The 20,096-nt window shown below is 42.4% G+C and overlaps 1 protein-coding gene across 1 annotated transcript in view; it reads left to right on the top strand.

Moving 5' to 3' along the window:
- The first annotated feature begins 566 nt into the window (after positions 1-566).
- GRIK3 (glutamate ionotropic receptor kainate type subunit 3) overlaps positions 567-20,096 on the top strand; it is a 1,130,254-nt gene continuing 1,110,724 nt past the window's right edge. Inside the window, exon 1 of the mRNA XM_078681209.1 lies at positions 567-1,041. Within this exon, the coding sequence (XP_078537335.1) occupies positions 927-1,041 (115 nt within the window). The 5' untranslated portion in view covers positions 567-926. The remainder of the gene's footprint in view (positions 1,042-20,096) is intronic.

The following is a 20,096-nucleotide window of genomic DNA, read 5'->3' as shown; positions in this document are numbered from 1 at the left end:
CGTTAACGATACGAAGAATCAGTTATGGCCTATATGTGTTTAACGAGTTAACCATCAGCAGCAAATCAGTTAAATTCGAAAATTCGGGGCATTTCAAGCATAAGGAAATACACAGCAGGCGGACACCCACCGAGACTGTATGCTACTTTTAATGAAAGATGTTTCTTTATTAAATTGAGAGAATTAAAGGGCATGGCGTCTAGAATAATGTAACCTTGATAAATACGTCGACGTACATGCATAAGTGTAGGCAGAAGCCAAGCAGTTTTCTGTCAAGTATATAAAATGCGTACCCTTGATACATTGGTTTAATGTCGCAATAGGTGTTTCCCTGAGAAATCCCTTGAATGGGCGGGATGCAATTAATCTGCATGCGTGCTGCGTCCTGCGATCCAAGCCGTGCACCCAAACATCACGCGTGGCCAGGATCACAACATGCGCTCCCCTTCCCTTCCGCTGCTGCCCCCTCCTCTCCAGGCAGCGCCTAATCTCGCATAACGCACTCCACTCCGGGGCTTGGCAGGAGCCGGCCGATAGCATCAGTGGGAAGGAGGGAATACACACAGCCTCCCGCAGCCTGGTTCCAGCAGTCAGTTTCTGCAGGTGAAAGACTGGTTTGGACAAGAGGAAATTGGGGGGCGCTGCGATCCGGAGGGTGTGAAAGGAAACACAACAGGAGGAGATCCGCTGCTTTTTTTTCTCCCTTTTCTTCTTTTTTTTCCTTTTTGTCTTTTTCTCGCCGAGTCTTCCCAGCTGAGGGCTGAAGCTAATTGATGTAAAATGTACAATGTGCAGCTCCCCTCTCTTGGCACCTCTGCTGCTTTAGCGCCCAGACACCCGCGGCTGGAGCTGTGTTCGGAGTCTTGAACAGAGCGAGAAACAAAAGGGGACCCCCGCGAGAACTTATTTGAAGGCTTTTTCTAACGATGACACAAGTCTTGGTGCGTATTCGGAGTATGATTTTGGAATTCTGGGCGGGTCTTCTGGTGTGCGTGCTTTGGATTCAACCCTCTCACGGAATGCCTCATGTCATTCGGATAGGTAAGCAGAGCGCTTTCTTGTGTTTTTATTCAATTTCTCCTCGATGCGCCGCCGCACGGTCTTTGACCCCCTCTGCGGGGTGCAGAGTGCGGGGCTTATTTTGCCTCCGCTAGGGTCTGGCTGCCTTACAGGTGAGCCATGGACACCCCAGATTCCGTCAGAGTGGGTGGTTCACATCAATTTGCGGAACAGAAGGTAGCAATGCACTTTCCCCCAATTTAGGGAGCCCCAAATGAAAGTACAAACAAAAGAAGACTCGCTACAACTGTTTGTTAAATAATTCACTCTCAGATAAAAAAAAAAAAACACTGCATAGCCTAAATGGGAATGAGACGAGGGGGGTGAGAGTGCCAAGTTGCGGTGCAGGGTACCACAAGACGCCGCAGTCATGTACAGAGGAAGGTCAGAGTGCGTGTCGGAGTGAATTTTGATAAACCGAGGACCAGCGTTTGGTTTAAAAGACAGGGTGGGAGCGCTGATGAGACAGGGTATACTTTGCACCGAGGGCAAGACGGATCAGAAATTAATGGGGTCTTTTGGGAGGGGTGTGTGAGAGAGAGAGAGAGGGGGTGTTAACTGACAGGACTGCACCTCCTCACTGCTTGCTTGTTGAGGGATATACCTCGCGCATTGTGCAGGGAATCCTCGCAGCTTTTCACGCTCACTCACTTGCGCCTTCTGTGCTTGGACAACAGTTTAGCCCCCTCCCTCCCTCTTCCCTCCTACCTCCTGCTGTTCCCTCCTTCACACACTTCACCCTCCTATCAAAACATGAGGTCAGACGGTGCCCGTCTGTATCTTTTGCTAGGCAGTTGAGTTTCGTGAAGGCTGTCCACGCCCCCTCTCCAAGGGCAAACCAACTTCAAGGGGCTCGGAGAAAAATCTGCATATGTGGAAGTTTGGAATATCGACGTGGTCTTTAATGTCGAATTTCTAGTTCCTTAAAAGAGAGCATATCGGGCAAACGCTGGAAATGTCCCTTTCTTTCCTTCTGGTATTCAGTTTAAATATTCACCCTGAATGTAAAATTTTGAATGCTTGATATCTGCAGACTGAAGTTCACCCAGAGGCAAACTTTTAGTTTGCAAAATGCTTTTATGTTTCTAAAGATGGATTCTACACAGGAGTTCAGATATTTTAGGGGCACACAATTCGGCCAGAATGGTGACACATCAGAAGATTAGAGAGGTAGCTAGACAGACAGCCAGCTAGCTTTGTATTGTGGTTGCATATAAGTAGCTCTACAGCTATATATATATATATATATATATATATATATATATATATATATATATATATATATATATATATATATATATATATACATATGTATGTATATTGTTTCTAAAAAATCTAATAGCTTGACCCGAGCCTGAGAAGAAATGTATCATTCTGAAAAATACAAAAATGGTGAAATATTAGTGGAGCGTGAAAATATAGTTGTCAGAACATCAGAAAACAAGCCTCAGTATATTAGAGCACAGAAGCAGCTCACGCTGAAATACCCTGAAAATCTTTTTGGACATATTTGATTAGTAGCTGTTTTTTCCTCTCATAAAATCGACAATATGTTTGACCCTGTGATGTGACCCCTGTCTTTGAAGTGTATGGGATGGGGGGGGGGGTAGTTCTCTCTAGTTACTTGCTCCTGGTACATGCAAGCTGCTTTCTGAACCATAAGGTAGCGCTTCCACTTGATGGCAGAGTCGAATATGTCCATAGCATTCACACTGTGTGTATTGCAGGTACTTGGAATTCAGAGCACTATCTAACATTTCAAGCAGTGTTCAAGCAATTCTTTAAACTATCTTACTTATGTTTTGTCGCTTGTCCTCTATTCCAGATTTTAAGGCTTGAATATGCCTTACTTATAATGTGCTTGCTAAGGTGCCTTGAAGTACCCTTTGAGACACTGTACATGGGAGAGCGGGATCTTTCAGACAGTAGGTTGAGGCCTTTATTTGAGAAATAAAAGATAGTGAACCATTAGTAGCGGTCGGATTATTACTTTAAAACCTGAGAGCATTCTTTGATTTAAATTGTTCAGAAATTCTCAATAATGTGGGGCTGTTGAGTTTGACCTGTCTAGTGTCTCAAAGACGTCCTGATCAGGGTGTAGGGTTATTATTTCGTGTTATGTTGAGACTAACTCTGCATCTTTTATTAAACTAAGGCATTGTAGGATTTGTTGTCTAATTTCAGATTGGACTTTCCCACAGAGACTCCATAGCCCTTGGTGGGAAAGCCCTGGGATGCGTCCTAGTGACATTTCGCTCTATGGCTGCCCTACTAGAGCTAGAAGAAAGATCTAAGTGATTGGAGGGCTCGAGAAGAGGGCGGGCCCTTGCTCCCAGCCATATTTCAAACCCCCTGGGACTTACAGTGGTACTGCCTCTGTCCTGTTAAATATAGACTGGCGAACCCTCATCTAAGAACACATGAAGGTGGTCGAAATGGTAGTTTTATATTTGTAACCTTTTCTAAAAAGATTTTACAAAAATATGATATGAATATGTTACTGTACGTTTCTTCAAATAGAGTGTACAATGGCAATATTCACTGGTGTTTTTTATTTTTTGGGGGGGTTACATGTTTACGAAAAAATCCCTTTCCAGATTATTTGAAAGCCATGCATTCGATGTTTGCTGCTGCTGGCAAACTCTACCTAAAAATACCAGGTTACAGAGGACATGCCTTAATTTTTTAAGGGACATGCACACGTATGAGGTCATGTCATACTGCTGTGGTTACCAGTTGATGGAATGTCACAGCGTGCACTATAATTCTAACCCTGTACTTTCAGCTACCTGCATAAAGCTTTGTGGGAGTTCGACTACAACTGAACAATAATAGCAAAAATATTAGATATTAATGAATTGCATAAGATAAGAACATGGCTGGAGTCACTGTGTCCCGAGAGACTTGAATTCATTGGTCAACATTACAACACTACAAACCTTACTTGATTGTGTAATAAAAGTTCAATTTATTTTCGAAATTGAGTATCAGATACTCCAATCACACATTTTATGAATGCTCAAAAGACGTTCATTTCGTTTGATGTTGCAGCCAGACACTCACATGCCTCTTGCTTGCCCAGTTTTTGTTAATTTAAGTATCTGCTTATGCATTTGAATGTTGGGGTGCTGATGTAATGTTTTATTCAAGCTTTCCGTCAGATTTTAAGTATCTGTACTTTTGGCCGACAGTGGGAGTGAGGGAAAGAGGCAACGAAGCGTTTTGCTCAGGATCACACAATTTACGCAAATGGAGATCCTGGCAGTAAACCTCAGCCTGCTAGTCCACCCACTACTTAGCATTGACTAGTTTCGTTTTCGGCGAAATGAGCCTTGTGGTTAAAAAACAATACAGAGCTGGTTAAGGGGATTACGTGCCTTGTGGTGGGTTGCAGACATTTCCATTTAGGGACAATCTGCCGCTGTTGTTGAACTTGACCTACTGGGCCCAAACCATGAAACTGGCAAAGGCCAACAGATGGCACTGATGCCATTTTCATGTCCATAATTCTCCACTAGGGTGACAGGCGTGTGGCAAGACTCTATGGGATGCGAAACTCGCCCGTCTTTGACGCTCCCCTGTATGACTCTACATGGATGGTCACTGTCACTGAGTGATTTTCTTTTATTCATGTTTTCAACATGTGGAACGATTGCCACTTAACAGCGCTTAGAAGCCCAGGACACAGCTAGATGGGGGAGAAGAGAAGAGAAGAGAAGATGGGTAGGAATGCAACAAAAGATAGGGGAGCAGTGAAGAATCTGGTGGAAAAGACCAGCGAGGTTGGAAGGAGTGAGAGCAGGAGGAAGGAGAGGAGGAGGCGAAAAGAAAAAGAAGGACATACGGGGAGCACATGACAACAGGATGGAGGTCTGAGTGCACAGGAGGGAGAGACAGGAGGAGGCGGAAGGAGGGCGAGCAGGAAGGCGAAGAAGAGGCGATGGGATTGAATGGAGAAAGGCAGGGGAAGTAGGACAGCTGTGTGGGTGGTTAGTGGGATGGAGTAAAGAAAGGGAGCGAAGATGGCGAGAGAGTTAGATAAGGGTTGATAATCTAGATAGGAGCGAGGAAGAAAGAGGCACAGATGGAGAAGTGGAATTTAACTCAATTGAAGCAATAAAAGAGGGGGAGCGAAAGTGGGAGTCAGTAAAGGAGTAAAGAATGGGGTGGGTTTGAAAGAGATTGGAAAAAGCTGAAAAATGAGAGGGCAGTCCGATAAATGAGATTAAAATATGGAGACACATCAAAGAGTACAGGCGTCTTTCCTCTTCAAGAACACATTGACTGTACTATTTTTATGTTTGAAAAAGTGCCATTCATTTTACTTAAAAAACACACAGGATTGTAAAAAAAACAGTTTGAAACAAAAGAAAACAAATTAGGAAGGAAGAATTGAAAGAAATTTCTCTCATATGTATATATGTAGGAATAATTTTAGTTAGCCGTATTCCACGAAGGAACACAAATTATGGATCCGTGCCAGTTTTTTTAAGATATGCTCATTGGATATATTTACATGCAACCAATGTATATGCGATCATGTGCATAGTCTGTAGTCATCCTGAAAATATGGCATGGATCTGGCATTCATGGACCAATGTATGACAGTCAGATTTTAGACCTTATTGGTAGTCATTGAGTTTTTTAATGTTTGAGGCAGATGAGGCTTGGACTCTCAGATTGGGTACGGCAGCATAGCCCGTTCATGGGCCTTCAGTGGGGTGGAGCTGCCTCATGGGAGACATTCAGTCATTATAAGACGTAGCCAATGGCGTAATGGCGTAACAAAACTTGAGGGGGCACCCCTGAAAGGTACATGGATTTGATCAGGGGCTTTCAGGCCAGAGTTCTGTGCTGATGGGGACCCCTGCAGGTTGGGCCCCCCAACATTGTGGGGACTGCAGGGGCCTGCGTTACGCGACTTGACATAGCCAATGTAATGAAGTTGAAAATGAAGGAAGCTGAGTGACTCCTTGAGGACCCTAGGGTCACAACAGTAAAAGGTGTGAGATATCCGGGCCTACAGGTTGATGACTTTTACATAGAATAGAATGATGGTACCCGTAGAAAAGAATATATACTACACCTCTTCGTCGAAAATGTAGACAGGCACCTGATTTCTGATACACACTTACACAGTATGTTCTGCATCATGTTTTGGATAGGATCTTGAAACTCACTCCCCACTTTTAGTTGCACTTGGCTATTTTAATGTTCTAATGATATTTCTAGCACATTTTGTGGGGCAGCTCTTTTGACGCAGGTGCCAGGTCATCGTGTATTCATATTTTACTGTTGAAAATTGTGTTTTGGAGAAATATTTGTGTCAAGAGTGTGTTCTGATCAATATTAAAAATCCTAGGGCAACCCGTAAATAATTTTTAGCAGTTAATACAATCTAAGAATAAAGATAAAAAAATGTGTAATGACAACAGGTAAACAAGGCACAAGGTGTATGTGAGGAAAGAGATAGAGCTATGTTGAACGATGATGATTTTTAAATGTATTTATATATACATTTATCAATATATTGCTGCGTGTTAAAAGCAATTACATACTGTAATCATGATGTCACGAGGCATGTCATCAGTAACCTTTCATTCATATTCCATTCGCATCAGCAGTCAAACAAGAGAAAACCAACACATACACACTGAAGTCTAACTCAATCAGATATAATCAAAGACAATTTATGTAAAACAAATTATAACTGAGGTGGGCATTAGTATCTATAGGTACAATATGATTGACAACAGTAAATTCTTGTTGTGGCTAGTTTTTTAATATTTATATACCTTCCCTGCTCTAGGTACTCATATTATTTTTCAAGGGGTCCCTTCTTTTTACATTAAGAGTGTGTTCTGATACCATGGATAAAAGAGTACCGTTACTCTTAATTCCCACCTCCCAGTTTTCCACATACATCTGGGACCCCTGCACTTGTACTCTGTAGTCGTTTCAATATGTAAGGTTCTGGCCTGTTTTCAGAGTTTGCATCGCACATGTCTGCTAGTTGTACTACCTGCAGCCCAGAGTCGGGTGTGCCTTTTCTCATGATTTTTTAAATTTCTCCAATGAGCTGCATCATAATGGTTTGATACCATTGTGTCTGGCTAATTCAGTGAATGCAGTTTTCAGTGCAGGGCTCAGAGGTGGTTTCTATTCCTTTCAGTGAATAACAGTTTTGTGGTGTGTTTGAGCTTTTGTTTTATGTTTAAGGTGCAAGCTTGTGTGCTAAACTCAAATAAAGAAATAAATATATTAATCTGGAACTTAACTGATTTTGTGTGTTTACAAGCTGCCCCCCCCCCCCACCCTGCTCACCAGAATGTTTACCATGCATGTGCTATCTCTCCTTGCCTCCATACTCACCCCTCCTCTCGCCCTTCAAACCTTGCCTACCTTGGCACCTGTCCCCTCCACCGTCACTCACATTGAGCCCTATAAAGCTGGGTTTCTCAGACTCTGACTGGTAGAGACAGTGCAGTCAAACGGCCCGGGCACTTGTCTTTGCATTTTGAAATCACTCATCGTAAAACAATGAGAAATTCTTTGCTGGTGCCCGCTGATGCGATGACACATGCTGGTGTAGCAGCAGACACAAGCTGAATGAAGATCAATACATCGCTTTTTCCCCCCGTGGAAGCAAATAGCTTCAGACAAGTGGCTTACTGCCACCTGGGACCGGCGGTCAGAGTTAGGCAGCATTAACTCGCGGAAGCGGAGCCTCCCCCATCCTTCATGGCAAACTCATATCTAAATGTGGCTGGAGGATTTGACTTCATTGGTGTAAGCAATGTTTTTCATGTTTGTTCACCTCGCACCCTCGGGTGCTCTTCTTCAACAGCATTCATTTACATTTTCACCATTTTTGTTACACATACCTCGGATAATAAATACAAAGCAGTTGTTACTTTTGATAAAGGAGTTCAACGTGTATTGTCTTTGCATCTTCCTAAATATCATATTGTCTTTGTCTTAAAAAAAAACATTAACTTTATTTTTCCTATTCTCCTAAGGTTTATACTATTGGGACTAAACGATTTCTCACGATTTCTATAAAAAAAAACTTTCCCTGTTCCCACTCATTTCATATTTTGTTTTGGTCAGTCTAATACGAACAATTCTCTGTGTAAATACTCACATACAGTTTGTGATATCATGGCTGTACTGTGTAAAATACAGGAATAAACAGCATTTTAAAATTTACTTTCCTGTAAAACAAACCGATTTGAATTTTTTGAGAAATAATGAATAGAATATTTGAATCAATTTCAGTTTAAAACATGTTTTTGACGGGTATTTGCTACTGTGATATTTGCTACAGTGTTGCGATTACAATATTTAGTTCTTATCATGTACTTGGTGTTGGCATCACGCTTGGTAGTGGGTGCTGGTGTAGTACCAGTGGCTCTGCTCATAAGCAGGGTTACTGTTTAAGCACTATTATCTACACGTAGAAGTTTACTTTGTGAACCAATATGATCAAAATTGCATCCTATTTCCCTACAAACGAGTCCTTTTGGTACATGATGCTGCCTGAGGCCGTCAACATTTAAATATGATAGCGAAACAAAAAAACCTGAGCTTCCACACAAAGGGGTGGACTCACAAAGGCTTGTAAGAGTATGTAAGGCATACTCTTGTTGTACTACTACCTATTGTCGTAGAGAATTTGTGAATCAGCCCTACAGATTCTAAGTTCTGGATCTGATACATAATGGTATCTACGAATGCAGAGCATCTTATCTCAAAGACTTGAAATGTAAAACTCCCTGGTGATCCTCAGGCTTGCAGCATTAGACGTCTCTTGTAAGGGTGCCCTCATTTTTGAAGAATAGCAGATAATTCAGCGCCGGAGGCCGGGCAGTGTGCAGTGGTCTCCTCGGAGCTCTCCTACATCACTTGAGGTATGAAAACATGGCCTTTAGCCAGAACTTCAGTTCCTACTCAATAGTTTGTTCTCATTTTCTCTTCTATTGCTGCTTATTTTATCTCCTCCCATTGATTTTGCATTGTGAATCAGGCCCTTGTTTTGGCATCAATCGATATACAAAAAAAGAACAAAATAAAAGCAGGGAGTAAAGACAGTATTGAGCACAAAGTAGTGGAACATCTTTCTAGTATCAGTTTTCAGATGTTTGGCTCCTAAATTAGTTAATCTCAAAATGTTTACGCTTCCGCATGACCTGATCAAACTTTGCTCTAGTCAATAAGGTACACTCTTTCTCCTCTTGCCTAGGACCTGTGATCTCCTACAAAAGGCAGCACTTAGAAACGAAATAAAAGTAAATCTTAAATTGGAGTTTTTTAAAGTGAAAACCATGTCCTTTCGACTTGCCTGACGAAATGTTAGGCAAATATGTGCTTAACGCACTTTTCAACACGTCTACACAATTTCTCACTAGTTCATCATCACATTCACCTTATTTCCATGTCAATTTTAATTATGTTCATTTAGACCTTCTTTCCCTTTTCCAGGAACCTGTGTAATGTCCCTCTTCCCAAAAGATTAGAAAAGAAATTTGAAAAACGATATGGATATTACCTTGTTCTTAGGTGCACTATACAGTTATATTCCCATAAGGCCCACATGACCATGCAAGACACTACCACAAACCTGACAATGTGTACAGTATAGATCTAGCTCCATGCCACCCACTAAGATTTTTAGTACTTCACTTTCCAAAAGTACAAGGAGGTCGCCCATTCAGAACTGACAGTACCTCTTCAGCCGAAACTGTTACCCTCAGCCGGTTTCATCATAAAGCTCTGCATGTCCTTTTCTCAGAGGTGGCTCCTCCATTAGGGGGGAGGAGCGTCGACCTACTGCGTTCTCACAGTGCGAGAAGCAGTTTCATAAAATGGCATTTTAAATACCATTTTACAATTTAAATACCATTTTATGTTTTTTCTTCTCGCGCTGCGAGAAAGCAGAAGGCAGGGTGTGCCTGGTTGGGGGCGGGCGGGTCGGCGAGGAGTGGCTTTCACCACTCTGAGTACCCTGACCTGGTCGGCCCTCTGGGGCCGACCAAACCAGTCATGCACAGTTTACATTTTCTCTATGTCGGCTGCATGCAGCCGACATAGTGAAAATGGCCTCTCTACAGGCACCCGGAAGGGCACTGTCCGCACCAATCACAGCGCTGCCATTGCAGCGTTGTGATTGGCCAAGGGGAAGGAGGCTGCCTTCTTCCTGTTTCCAGCAGCGGGACCCGGCCAGGAGCGTAGGCCGCTCCAGACCTGGTAAAGTCAGTTTTATTTTAATAAATTCGCCACCTCCCCGTGCAAACACCTGCACGATCCTCCACCCACAAGTCATGCGAGATTCGAGTGCCTTTTCTCTTGTCCCTGCACCCTTGAATTGCTCAAAAACGTCTGCAAAGTGGGGCACAACAATTTACAAAAAGAGAAATTAATTAATAAATGAAATTTACTTCCTTGACCTACAACATTCTTGGAAGTCTTTTCAAGTGAGCATGCTTTGATTTTTTTTTTACCAACTCAACTATTGGGTATATTGATTATTTTTTCATTTCACGTAAGTCTGACTTTTTTGTGCTTCAAAGATACACACAGATCAACAATTTTTAGCTAGTTAATATTAATCTCCTATTACCATTTGCCATGTTCCTAAGCTAATATTAGCATTGCTCACATCTTCGATCAGAACTACTCGATCCCCTGTCGAAAGAATTATTCTGTACAATACCATCAGCTACAAATGTGAAATAAGTAGCTCCTAAGAGACATAAACGAAATAAGATTACAGAGAGGGAATCCTGTTTTGGTGCATTACTGAATGACAAATGTCGTGCCTTTTCTTGAAGAGGGACTGAAAATGTATTTCCTTTCTGCATTTCAGGAATGCATACCATCGCTGTATCTAGGTCAAAACTCTTGTTTTTTTACCCAGCTCCTAAATCGATCATCTGATTTTGGTACACACTAAGATAGTTTCTTGTGAGTATGGGAAAAGAACAAAAGGTGTGTACTTTCTTTTCTGTGTGATCCACGTTTCCAGTAGCTGCAAACATTCAGACATTTTTTTTTCTGCTGAATTCTAGGTTCGCAGTGATCCAAATAGATCTTTAATTTTTTTACCTTTGTTGGAGCTGTTATAGAAGGACTTAGCTAAGAGTTGGAGAGCTGGGCGCTTGTTGCTAAGACCAGGCCAATCGTAAGAGCTTCAGAAACAGAGGGAGTTTATATCTCTCCCCGGTGCGCCTTGCTGCTTATAATGTTGTGCATCAAGTACCCCAACCTTTTTTAATGATGATAACATTTGAAGAAATATTTTGAAAATGAGCTAAATAAGGCATTGAAAAGGCATTTCCTATACTCTGAAAATAACATTGTGGGTTATCAATATGCATTGTGTCCCTGTCGCTCAGGTTGGTGTACTTACCATAATAGATTTTATTCAATCACTGCTCTTGATTAAGTGAATGACCTTTGACCTTTAGTATTTCTAGATGGACAGCGATCGACATTAGGGAATGCAGACTATAACACACCTCAGCACGTGCGTCCCTACCATAGATCAGCCCGATAAACTATGAAGCTAAAATTAACTCACAAAATATTTAGCAACATTTTAATAAGCTGTTTTTTGTTGGGTTTTGGCAAAATCTGTCTGGTTCACTCTTGGGGGACTACATTTGCATACATATAGGTCAGAATAGAGGTTACCCCTTATTTTTTTTTATTTTTTTTGAGTTTGAAAAGCTTTATTGAGTTGAAGAAAACAATGTAAAACATCAGTACAATAACACAAATAAAGAGCAATAGGAGTCAAAATAATTGTGGAGAATAGTGTGCCAATAAACAAGAAAGGCCCCAAAAGGGGAGAGCGCTATACAAAGAGAAAATGCTTTTATAACTTTTCATTTTGTGGGGAAGGAAGAGAGAAAGAAAGAGGGAAGAAAGGGGAAAAAAGGGGGGATGGAAGGGGAACAGCAATAGAAAAATTTATGGTAAGAGAAATAAAGAGGTATGAAATACAGAGAAGTTCCCAGTGATAATAATAACCGTAATACTAAATATAACACCCCTTATTTTTTACTACATTTGCATAGTGACATCCTGCACATACTGTTATCGTATCGTGACTAAGGGTGGGCGTAGTTCACGAAGTAGCGCTACGCGAAGCTACGCGAAGTGCACTTCGCACTACGCGAACTTCACGTAGCACTACGCGAGCTGCGTAGTAGCATGTTCGCACTGTGCAAGATGAGTTTTCAATGATTGCACAGTGCGGACTAGCATCCGGCACTGTGCAAATATTGAAAACGGCATCTTGCACAGTGCGAGCTGTAGTTTTCTGCTGCTCGAGTAGATTATTACTCAAGCGGCTGCTTTCTCAATGCGAACAGGTAGTTTCTCATTGAGAGCGGTCGCGAGCATGCACAACCACTCACAATGAGAAACCTGACCTCCTCGCGTTGAGAATCTCGCCGGGATGTCATTTTGCTTGCTCGCGGTCGCGAACATGACGTTCAGGACCGCGAACAAGCAAAAAATGACCGCTGCACTACGCTACGCTGCACTACGCATGTTCGCACTGTGCTACGTGCAGCTCGCGTAGTGCGAAGTTGCGAAAACTTCGCAAACTCCGCGAGCGTAGGGTAGTGCTTCGCCCAGGGTTAATCGTGACATGATGACATGTATTCATGTTGTGACTTGTTTAAAAATGTTTAAATATATTATATTTCTGTAGAGTATTGGGTTGTGTTTTAGTTTATGTATATCACAAAACGTTTGAATGCACTTGAATATATACATGGTTCTAATGTGCTGTGCCGTTTCTGGGCATGTACAAAGAGATGACATACTGTAAGTTATCTGATGTGTTTGAATGTACAGTGTGTTGAGATTAGTGCTTAATTTGTACCGGTGGTTGCAGGTGGTGCCCATTGGTACACATTTTGGGGGACAAGCATTTATTTTTTGTCGTTGACTGCGAGAAAGAGAAGGAAAACATATGAAGGGGGACTAGGTAGGGAGAGACAGATAGAAAAACCTTAGCAAAGTAAGGAAGGTTGAACCTGCAGGAGTGAGATAAGGGGCAGGGCGTGTTTGGTCCTGAATGGAAGATGCATGATGTGGATTCAAGACTACATTGCCTTGGTATTTAGAGCGCCGACATTTAAACGCACCGTCCTCGGGTTGCTGAGCTGAGCTTTGGGGACCAGCTCTCATTCTAATATAAATTAAAAACTGGTTCAGTTGCAAAGTCACCTTCAAATAGGTCAACAAGCTCCTTCTATTTGACAGACACCTGGGTTAATCACCCTCGACTATTCCTAAGTTCTCTATCCAGGAGACAAACTACCTTCATTGTATGACTCCACCATCTTAATCAATGCTTGAACCATGTACATCCCTATCCAACGGCTGCTTTTGTCCTGGTCACAGCTGCCGATGCAATATCTGAACATAATTATTGTATCTGGCTCTTGCTCTACCCTTGTATCAATGCTACTGTTGTGAAGCGCTCTGATGCCTTCGGGCCATGTCCCGCTAAATAAAATTGTAAAATTAAATAAAAATAAAATAGAAAACAAATTGATCGCTACATGCATGGGTTATTGGAAGTGTTTGGAAATACACATGATTGTGTGTTGTGCCATAGCTATGTGCACAAAAGATATGGGCCCAATTCACAAACACGTGTGAATTTACACATACCTTCAGAATGGAGTTACATTGCATATTTACATTTTAAATATACGCTTGTTCATGTGTAGAGCAAAAACTGATTGCACTTGCTAACTCTTCTTCTTCTCCGTGAAGGTGTATTTCTCACTGTGGAAATTGCTTCACCCGTAACCTCACCAGGGCCTTCCCCATACTCTTCATGGAGTAAAATGTACTCCGTCCTATAATGGTATTTAATCTGTTACATTCTTTAGGGTGGAAAGGGGGTGTAGACAGTTTTTGAAAACCAAGTAACTCACACATTTATGGCCTAGGTGTTATCTTGCTTTCTGTGCCATTCCTAGCCTGGAATACCCATTCTCCAAAAATGTGAGGAGAGTTACTGCCATAAAAATGATAATTTACTTTAGTAACATAATCTGTATGTAAATAATTTTACTTTTACAACGTCATATTTCTATTCCAAGCATAAATGTACACTTGTAAATGCTGGCATTTGCACATCCAAATTTAACTTAGCTGTGCAAATAGCATACATTTATGTATTGGGCCTTGCGTGCTGAATACTATTGCTTTGCTCAATGGATATTTAGTTGCCTGTGCACATTTGTTAAAGCACACACTGTCTCTTGCCATTTCTCTTGCACGTGAGTGACCCCACCAATATCAGATAAGTTCTCCCGCAGAATTGAAGAATATCGCTTGCAATCAACAAATGTCTCGTGGACTTGAGTGGTGTTCCTGTTTTTGTTAAATACCAGGATATACCTCTTTCGTCGTAGTATCCTGCTGATGAAGGGAGGAAATTAAGAACACTAAAACAAGAGAATAAGGACAATGCGCCTTGTTTTAGAGATCATATTTTTTTGATTTTATAATGTAACGTATGTACTAACAGGTCACATCACAACAGCTCCAGTCGCAGAAGAATGATCTGCCTAATGAATATAAATTTGGTTGGACACACTTGCAGCTCACTGGGATTTCTTACAAACTCAGAGATGGGAGATTCACAGAGCAACCAACCTTCATTCCTGTGTTTGCATTCCCAGGCAGGACATTTTTTTCATTTAAAAGCAGTCTGTGTTCTTTGAAGGAACTGGTGCTGCTTTGAAAAATGTTTCTTATTGAGAAACACATGGGAGGAAGCAGGCGGATCCACTGGACCACTGTCTGCTTCCCATTGACTCCACCCAACACAATTCCCAAAGGTCAATCTGTCCAACGGTGATGCTTCCCTTTGAGGTAAATCAGTCTAACGGCGACCGCTTCCCTTTTGCAAATGGATTATCAACTACTTTGAGGAGATGATAGCTTTTTGGTTGCAACTCATTGATATACCATTTCACAATTAAAAGGTGATGTCCCTTTCACTATCTAACCATAATAATATCTATTTGTATTAGGATGCAAAATCCATTTTGCAAGTTGGAAATGTTTTTCTCACTGGAAGGCTGCAGATCATGAAGAACTAGGAGGCCAGAATCACCCACACCACACTTTCATCACACCACACCTGAAGAAGCTCCAGTGGCTTCCAGTTCACAAATAAGCACAATTGGAACTCCTCATTCACACTTTCAAGGCACTACATAACCCCAGTCCAGCATACCTCAACGCTTGCATCTACTTTCACAAACCTTACATACAAATCTCCTAATTGCACACATCCATCAAATAAGGAAAACAAAATCTGGTAATTGAGCCTTCTCCTGCATAGCACCTAAAGCATGGAACGACCTGCCACTACATACGGGAACTTCTTCCTCGACTTCTCGAATTCAGAAAAAAGCAAAGAACTGGCTTTTTAAGTAGTGCAGTAGGTCCAGGAGTGTTTAGAGTCACACCAGCTCAGCACCTGGTTACACTCCCGGATGATAGCACGCTCTACAAATTTGCATAACATATTATAATTGTAAAATGGGTTTCAAACATAGTAAAAACATTTTGTGCTCTCAAACCCTATGATTTTGTGATTCGCAGGGTCTACAACCACAAAATAATTTTGTACATAAGGAGTATCATTCTTACAAAAGCAACATTTTCTACTAACTTGTCTGAAGAATATTTTTTTCACATTTTGCAAGCAACTTAGTTTGCAAGATCTTGTCACAATTACGAAATACCAGGGCATATCATTTAATATTTCTTGGTAGCAATGCCGGAACAGGTATTGCAATATGAACAATGGAAGTAAATGTTTCTGTCATGGAGCCAAATCCTCACAGCTTTTATTAAAGGTGGATTCCTGCAAGAATGTAAAATGCTCAAATTAACCTGATTTCTGTTGTAAATATCCACTTTGTGAAATCCTGATTTAATTCCTGAATCAAGAACAAATATTCTAAGTAAAATCTGATATTAGACAATGATTTTGGGAATAATATAATTTTTTTTGCAGTGCCTTAATACTTCAAGTACTGTCTAGGAGTATAGAAGTAGAGCAATTTAAGCTCCTTAGGAATGCACCTGGAATGCGGTCTTGGCGGCTTAGAAGACAATCACTTGCAAATGTGTCTCAGTTCATGGCTTAGCAGTGGAGGATGGTGTCAGGGCAAAACAACGATGACGGATAGCACAAAAAAATTAAATAAATACAAAATAATCCCCTGTGGCCAATCCTGATGCTTCTCCCAGCAGCATGAGAACAGCCTCAGGATTGGCCGGAGCACCCTCAATTTGCGCTGCCAGGTAGACTGGGAGCCTGTGCTGCTGTCTCAAACCCGGCAACACAGCTCGAGTTGGAGTAACAAGTTGTGCATGTCGGTTTGGCTGTCCTGAGACAGCTGGCCAAACCCACGTGTGCATTGAAGGCAGTGCACCTACCACTCTCCTCAGTTCATGTCATCCCCCTGGACCAGCCCCGAAGACACAGCACACTTAGAGGAAAAATAAAGCTATAATAAAACAGGTTTAAAGCCAGTTTTATTTTTCAAGTTTTTGAGGGTGCTGACATGGGGTGACGTTCCTCCACCATAGTGGAGGAGCTGCCGCTGAGGCTACATATGATGGCATTGCAGCTTGACAGGAGTGGTTTAGTAACACCATTCCCAAACTCTGAAAAACCATATTAATGGCAGAAAGTGGGTGTTACATAACATAATGTATAGTTCATAAGTACACATAGTCCTGTGGGGATCTGGGTGCTAAACAACAGATGTTTGTTGTTACCCAACTCATTGGTACTCTGATTTTTTCAACATCAGGAAGGTGAAAGCCTGAGAGGACTTACTGGTCTTTGAACTTGTGTCCATGGGGTTTAAAACAGATCCCTGTAGTGGATACATGAGTCCACTAAGCCACAAGATTTGGCTTACATTGTTTAACATAAGAGTATTAGTAACAGAAAGGCCTGGGCTAAACACAAGACTGCTGTCCCTGGGTAAGGACAGAGCCAGAGTTGTAGACTCACAAGTCCAGCATCCGTTTACTCACGAAGTTCAGCTGATAAAATATTCATTACAACAGTTTAGGATCAGTAACAGCTGGCAGGGAATGAGGGTAGAGGGGCAGGGGAGGGGTGATATTGGGAGGGACAAAATAATTAAAAACAATACCACTTACCTCTTTCGCTGGCCGCATCTCTCCCCCGCTTCTCCGGGAGTCTTGGAAACAAGAAGCACCCAGGCTCCCCATAGCCACTCATAATGCTGCACTGTAGTGTTGTGATTGGTCTTAGTGCCGTGGATCCGCACTCAGATGGGGACTGGGGGCCTAGGCATGTTTCCTACCAGGCTATGTAATGCAGCCTGGTGGGAACATGCAAAGTGCGCATGACTGTTTGGCCAGACCAAGACGCTGGCCAAGTAGTCATGCGCACTTGGAGTGTGCAAACCACTCCTCCCTATGTGCCTCCAGCTCCATCCTGCCCTAATCCTGCCCCGAACCTGCAAAAACGTAATATGATAATAACTATGTTATTATAATTCTTATTTTCGTGTTCAAAGAGCAGTGGGGTGTCTCTCCTCTGCCTCAGCAGAGTAGCCACCCTTGCTTAGGATCCCTCTGGGTTATAGTGAACCCATTCCATGCCATACATTAGGCACTCAAAAGCAACCTTTTTTTCTTTTTTGTGCCAGTATAGAGAAGGTAGGGTGTGGACTAATAATTTATGATCTTCTCTCCTTCCATAGACACAAGTGAATAGGTAGAGTCGACTATATCGCAGGCAGCAGGAATACCCATGGGCGGAGGACTCCGCTCCACCTGCGGAGTATGCGGAGATTTACCTACTCCACGGAGAATGCGGAGTTGGCAAATCTCCACACACTCCGCGACGGAGCGGAGTTAACCAGCCCCCCTCCCCCTAGTAAGAATGAAATAAATATACATTAAAGGTAAAATAATAAACACTTACCTTGACTGTGGCGTCTCCGGGCTGTCGTCCTCCTCTTCCTCGGCGTTTCATGGTGATCTGCGCATGCACACGTGCCTGCGCATGCGCATTCCTTGTGAGAAATGCACATGCGCGGAAGCGGAAGCAATTTTGCGCAGATCACCATGAAACACCGAAGAATAGGAGGACGGCAGCCCGGGGACGCCGCAGTTAAGGTAAGTGTTTATTATTTTACCATTAATCTATATTTATTTCATTCTTACTAGGGGTGGTGGAGGCGGGCGGCGAAGTGGTGTTCCACGGAGTTGGTTCCCAACTCCGTGGACCTCTGCGTGATGCCGCTCCACCTGCTCCGCTCAGGGTTAAGCAGGACAAGAATAGGGCAGAGCGAGGTAAGTGTGAGGTCTTTATCTGCAAGTAAACATATGAGTGCCACAGACACCCGCTGCTGCACCTGTTTTGCGAAGAGGTACCATCAGCGGGCGGAATCTTCCATTGGTGCAGCAGGTACAGTAGCACCCACCCCCAGAGGTTTGAGGGACCCACTCAACCCTGAATATTGCTGTATTTTACAAACGATTCAGCAGCCAGGGGCCCGTTTCCTTCCACACACTAGGGATCCTGACACACTGACTGCTTTACCATTCCATTCCCACACCACACACATACCCTAGCTCCCTCTCCCAGCATGACCCTTTATTATATGTAGCATAGAGTGATCCTGTGTTGCTGTCTGGCCCGTTATTCCACATGGGGTAGGATTCTCAGGGCCCCTCGATGACCAAATCCCTTGTTTCTCTGTAAGGAGTCCCGACTGAGTCAAATCGTGTTCACCCCCGCTGCCAATATATATATATAACATGTGCTATGAAGAGACTTCGCAAGTACTGAAATCACCATCTCTAACTGCAAAGGCCTATACAGCTACTTACTGGTACAATGATGATTTCATGTTTTGAAATATGCTTTATCCGACTGGACACCCTTGATACATCTGCAATGTTCGAGTTGTTCACATTATTGGTAATTTTGTTTTCAAGCAGCATTCTTCGTCCTTTCTGCTTATTGTTCACGTTGGCTTTTAGTTCGCTGTTAAGTGACAGTAGGTGGCAGTGTTTTGCATTTCCTTTTCATGTGTATATTGGTCGCACTGGAGCGCGTGCCAGCAATATTTCCAGTCACATTCTACCGCAAGTCACGTCAGCCTATTGTGTGTTTGACTGCCATAATACTGTCTATGTCGATGACATGAAGAGTTTGTTGACACCTGTGGCATCAATCCGTAATCATTTCTGACACCGTCACTATTTGTTTTTATTTATTGTGAGTGTTTTATAGATGTGGGAATATCTGAAGAAAATCGTCTTGTAAGTTTGTGTTTTTTTTATAACCTTGTGTGGCACACTACTGGCAAGATTCATGTACTCTTTGCACCATCGCAAAGTCATGCAATATGGCACAAAGCGGTGCAAAGTTTGGAAAGGGAATTTAGCAGCACAAGAGATATTTTAGTGTTAGGCACATTGCGCTGTCCGCAGCTTTGCATAAACGGGGCATTACGTGGTTGGAACTTTTGTGTCACAGAGCAAGCACCCATGGGTGTTGATGCAAAACCAGCTCTATTAAGATTGTCAGACCGGCCTTTACGTAAACAAATGCTGCCTCCTTGAAGCAGTAGCAAAATTGGAGAAATGTTTTTGTTTGTCATAACATTTCACACGTTGTATGAATGCTGCTCTGTGCTGCACACATCCAATGTGAATAACGTTCTAGAAATTGTGTATGGCATAGGATTTTGTCCTGCAAGGGTGTACTTCCAGTAGAAAACCTTTTGTTAGACATCCCTCACACAACTTTGTACCATGGTGCAAAGGTGTGTATGCATGGCTCTAAGCTCTAATTCTTTGTGAATTGGGCCCATTGGCTTTCTATTTTAGTGCAAAACCAAAGGGGATGATGAACGGAGTGTTGAACATTGCAAGTACTCATCCCTAGTCAACTGATCTGGGTTTAATCCAGCATCATTCTTTAGCTCACTCCG

This window comes from Lissotriton helveticus, chromosome 3_1 (assembly GCF_964261635.1).
Source record: "Lissotriton helveticus chromosome 3_1, aLisHel1.1, whole genome shotgun sequence".
Taxonomy (NCBI): Eukaryota; Metazoa; Chordata; class Amphibia; order Caudata; family Salamandridae; genus Lissotriton; species Lissotriton helveticus.
The sequence above is the reverse complement of the archived record's forward strand: the minus strand, read 5'-3'. Positions and strand labels throughout refer to the sequence as shown.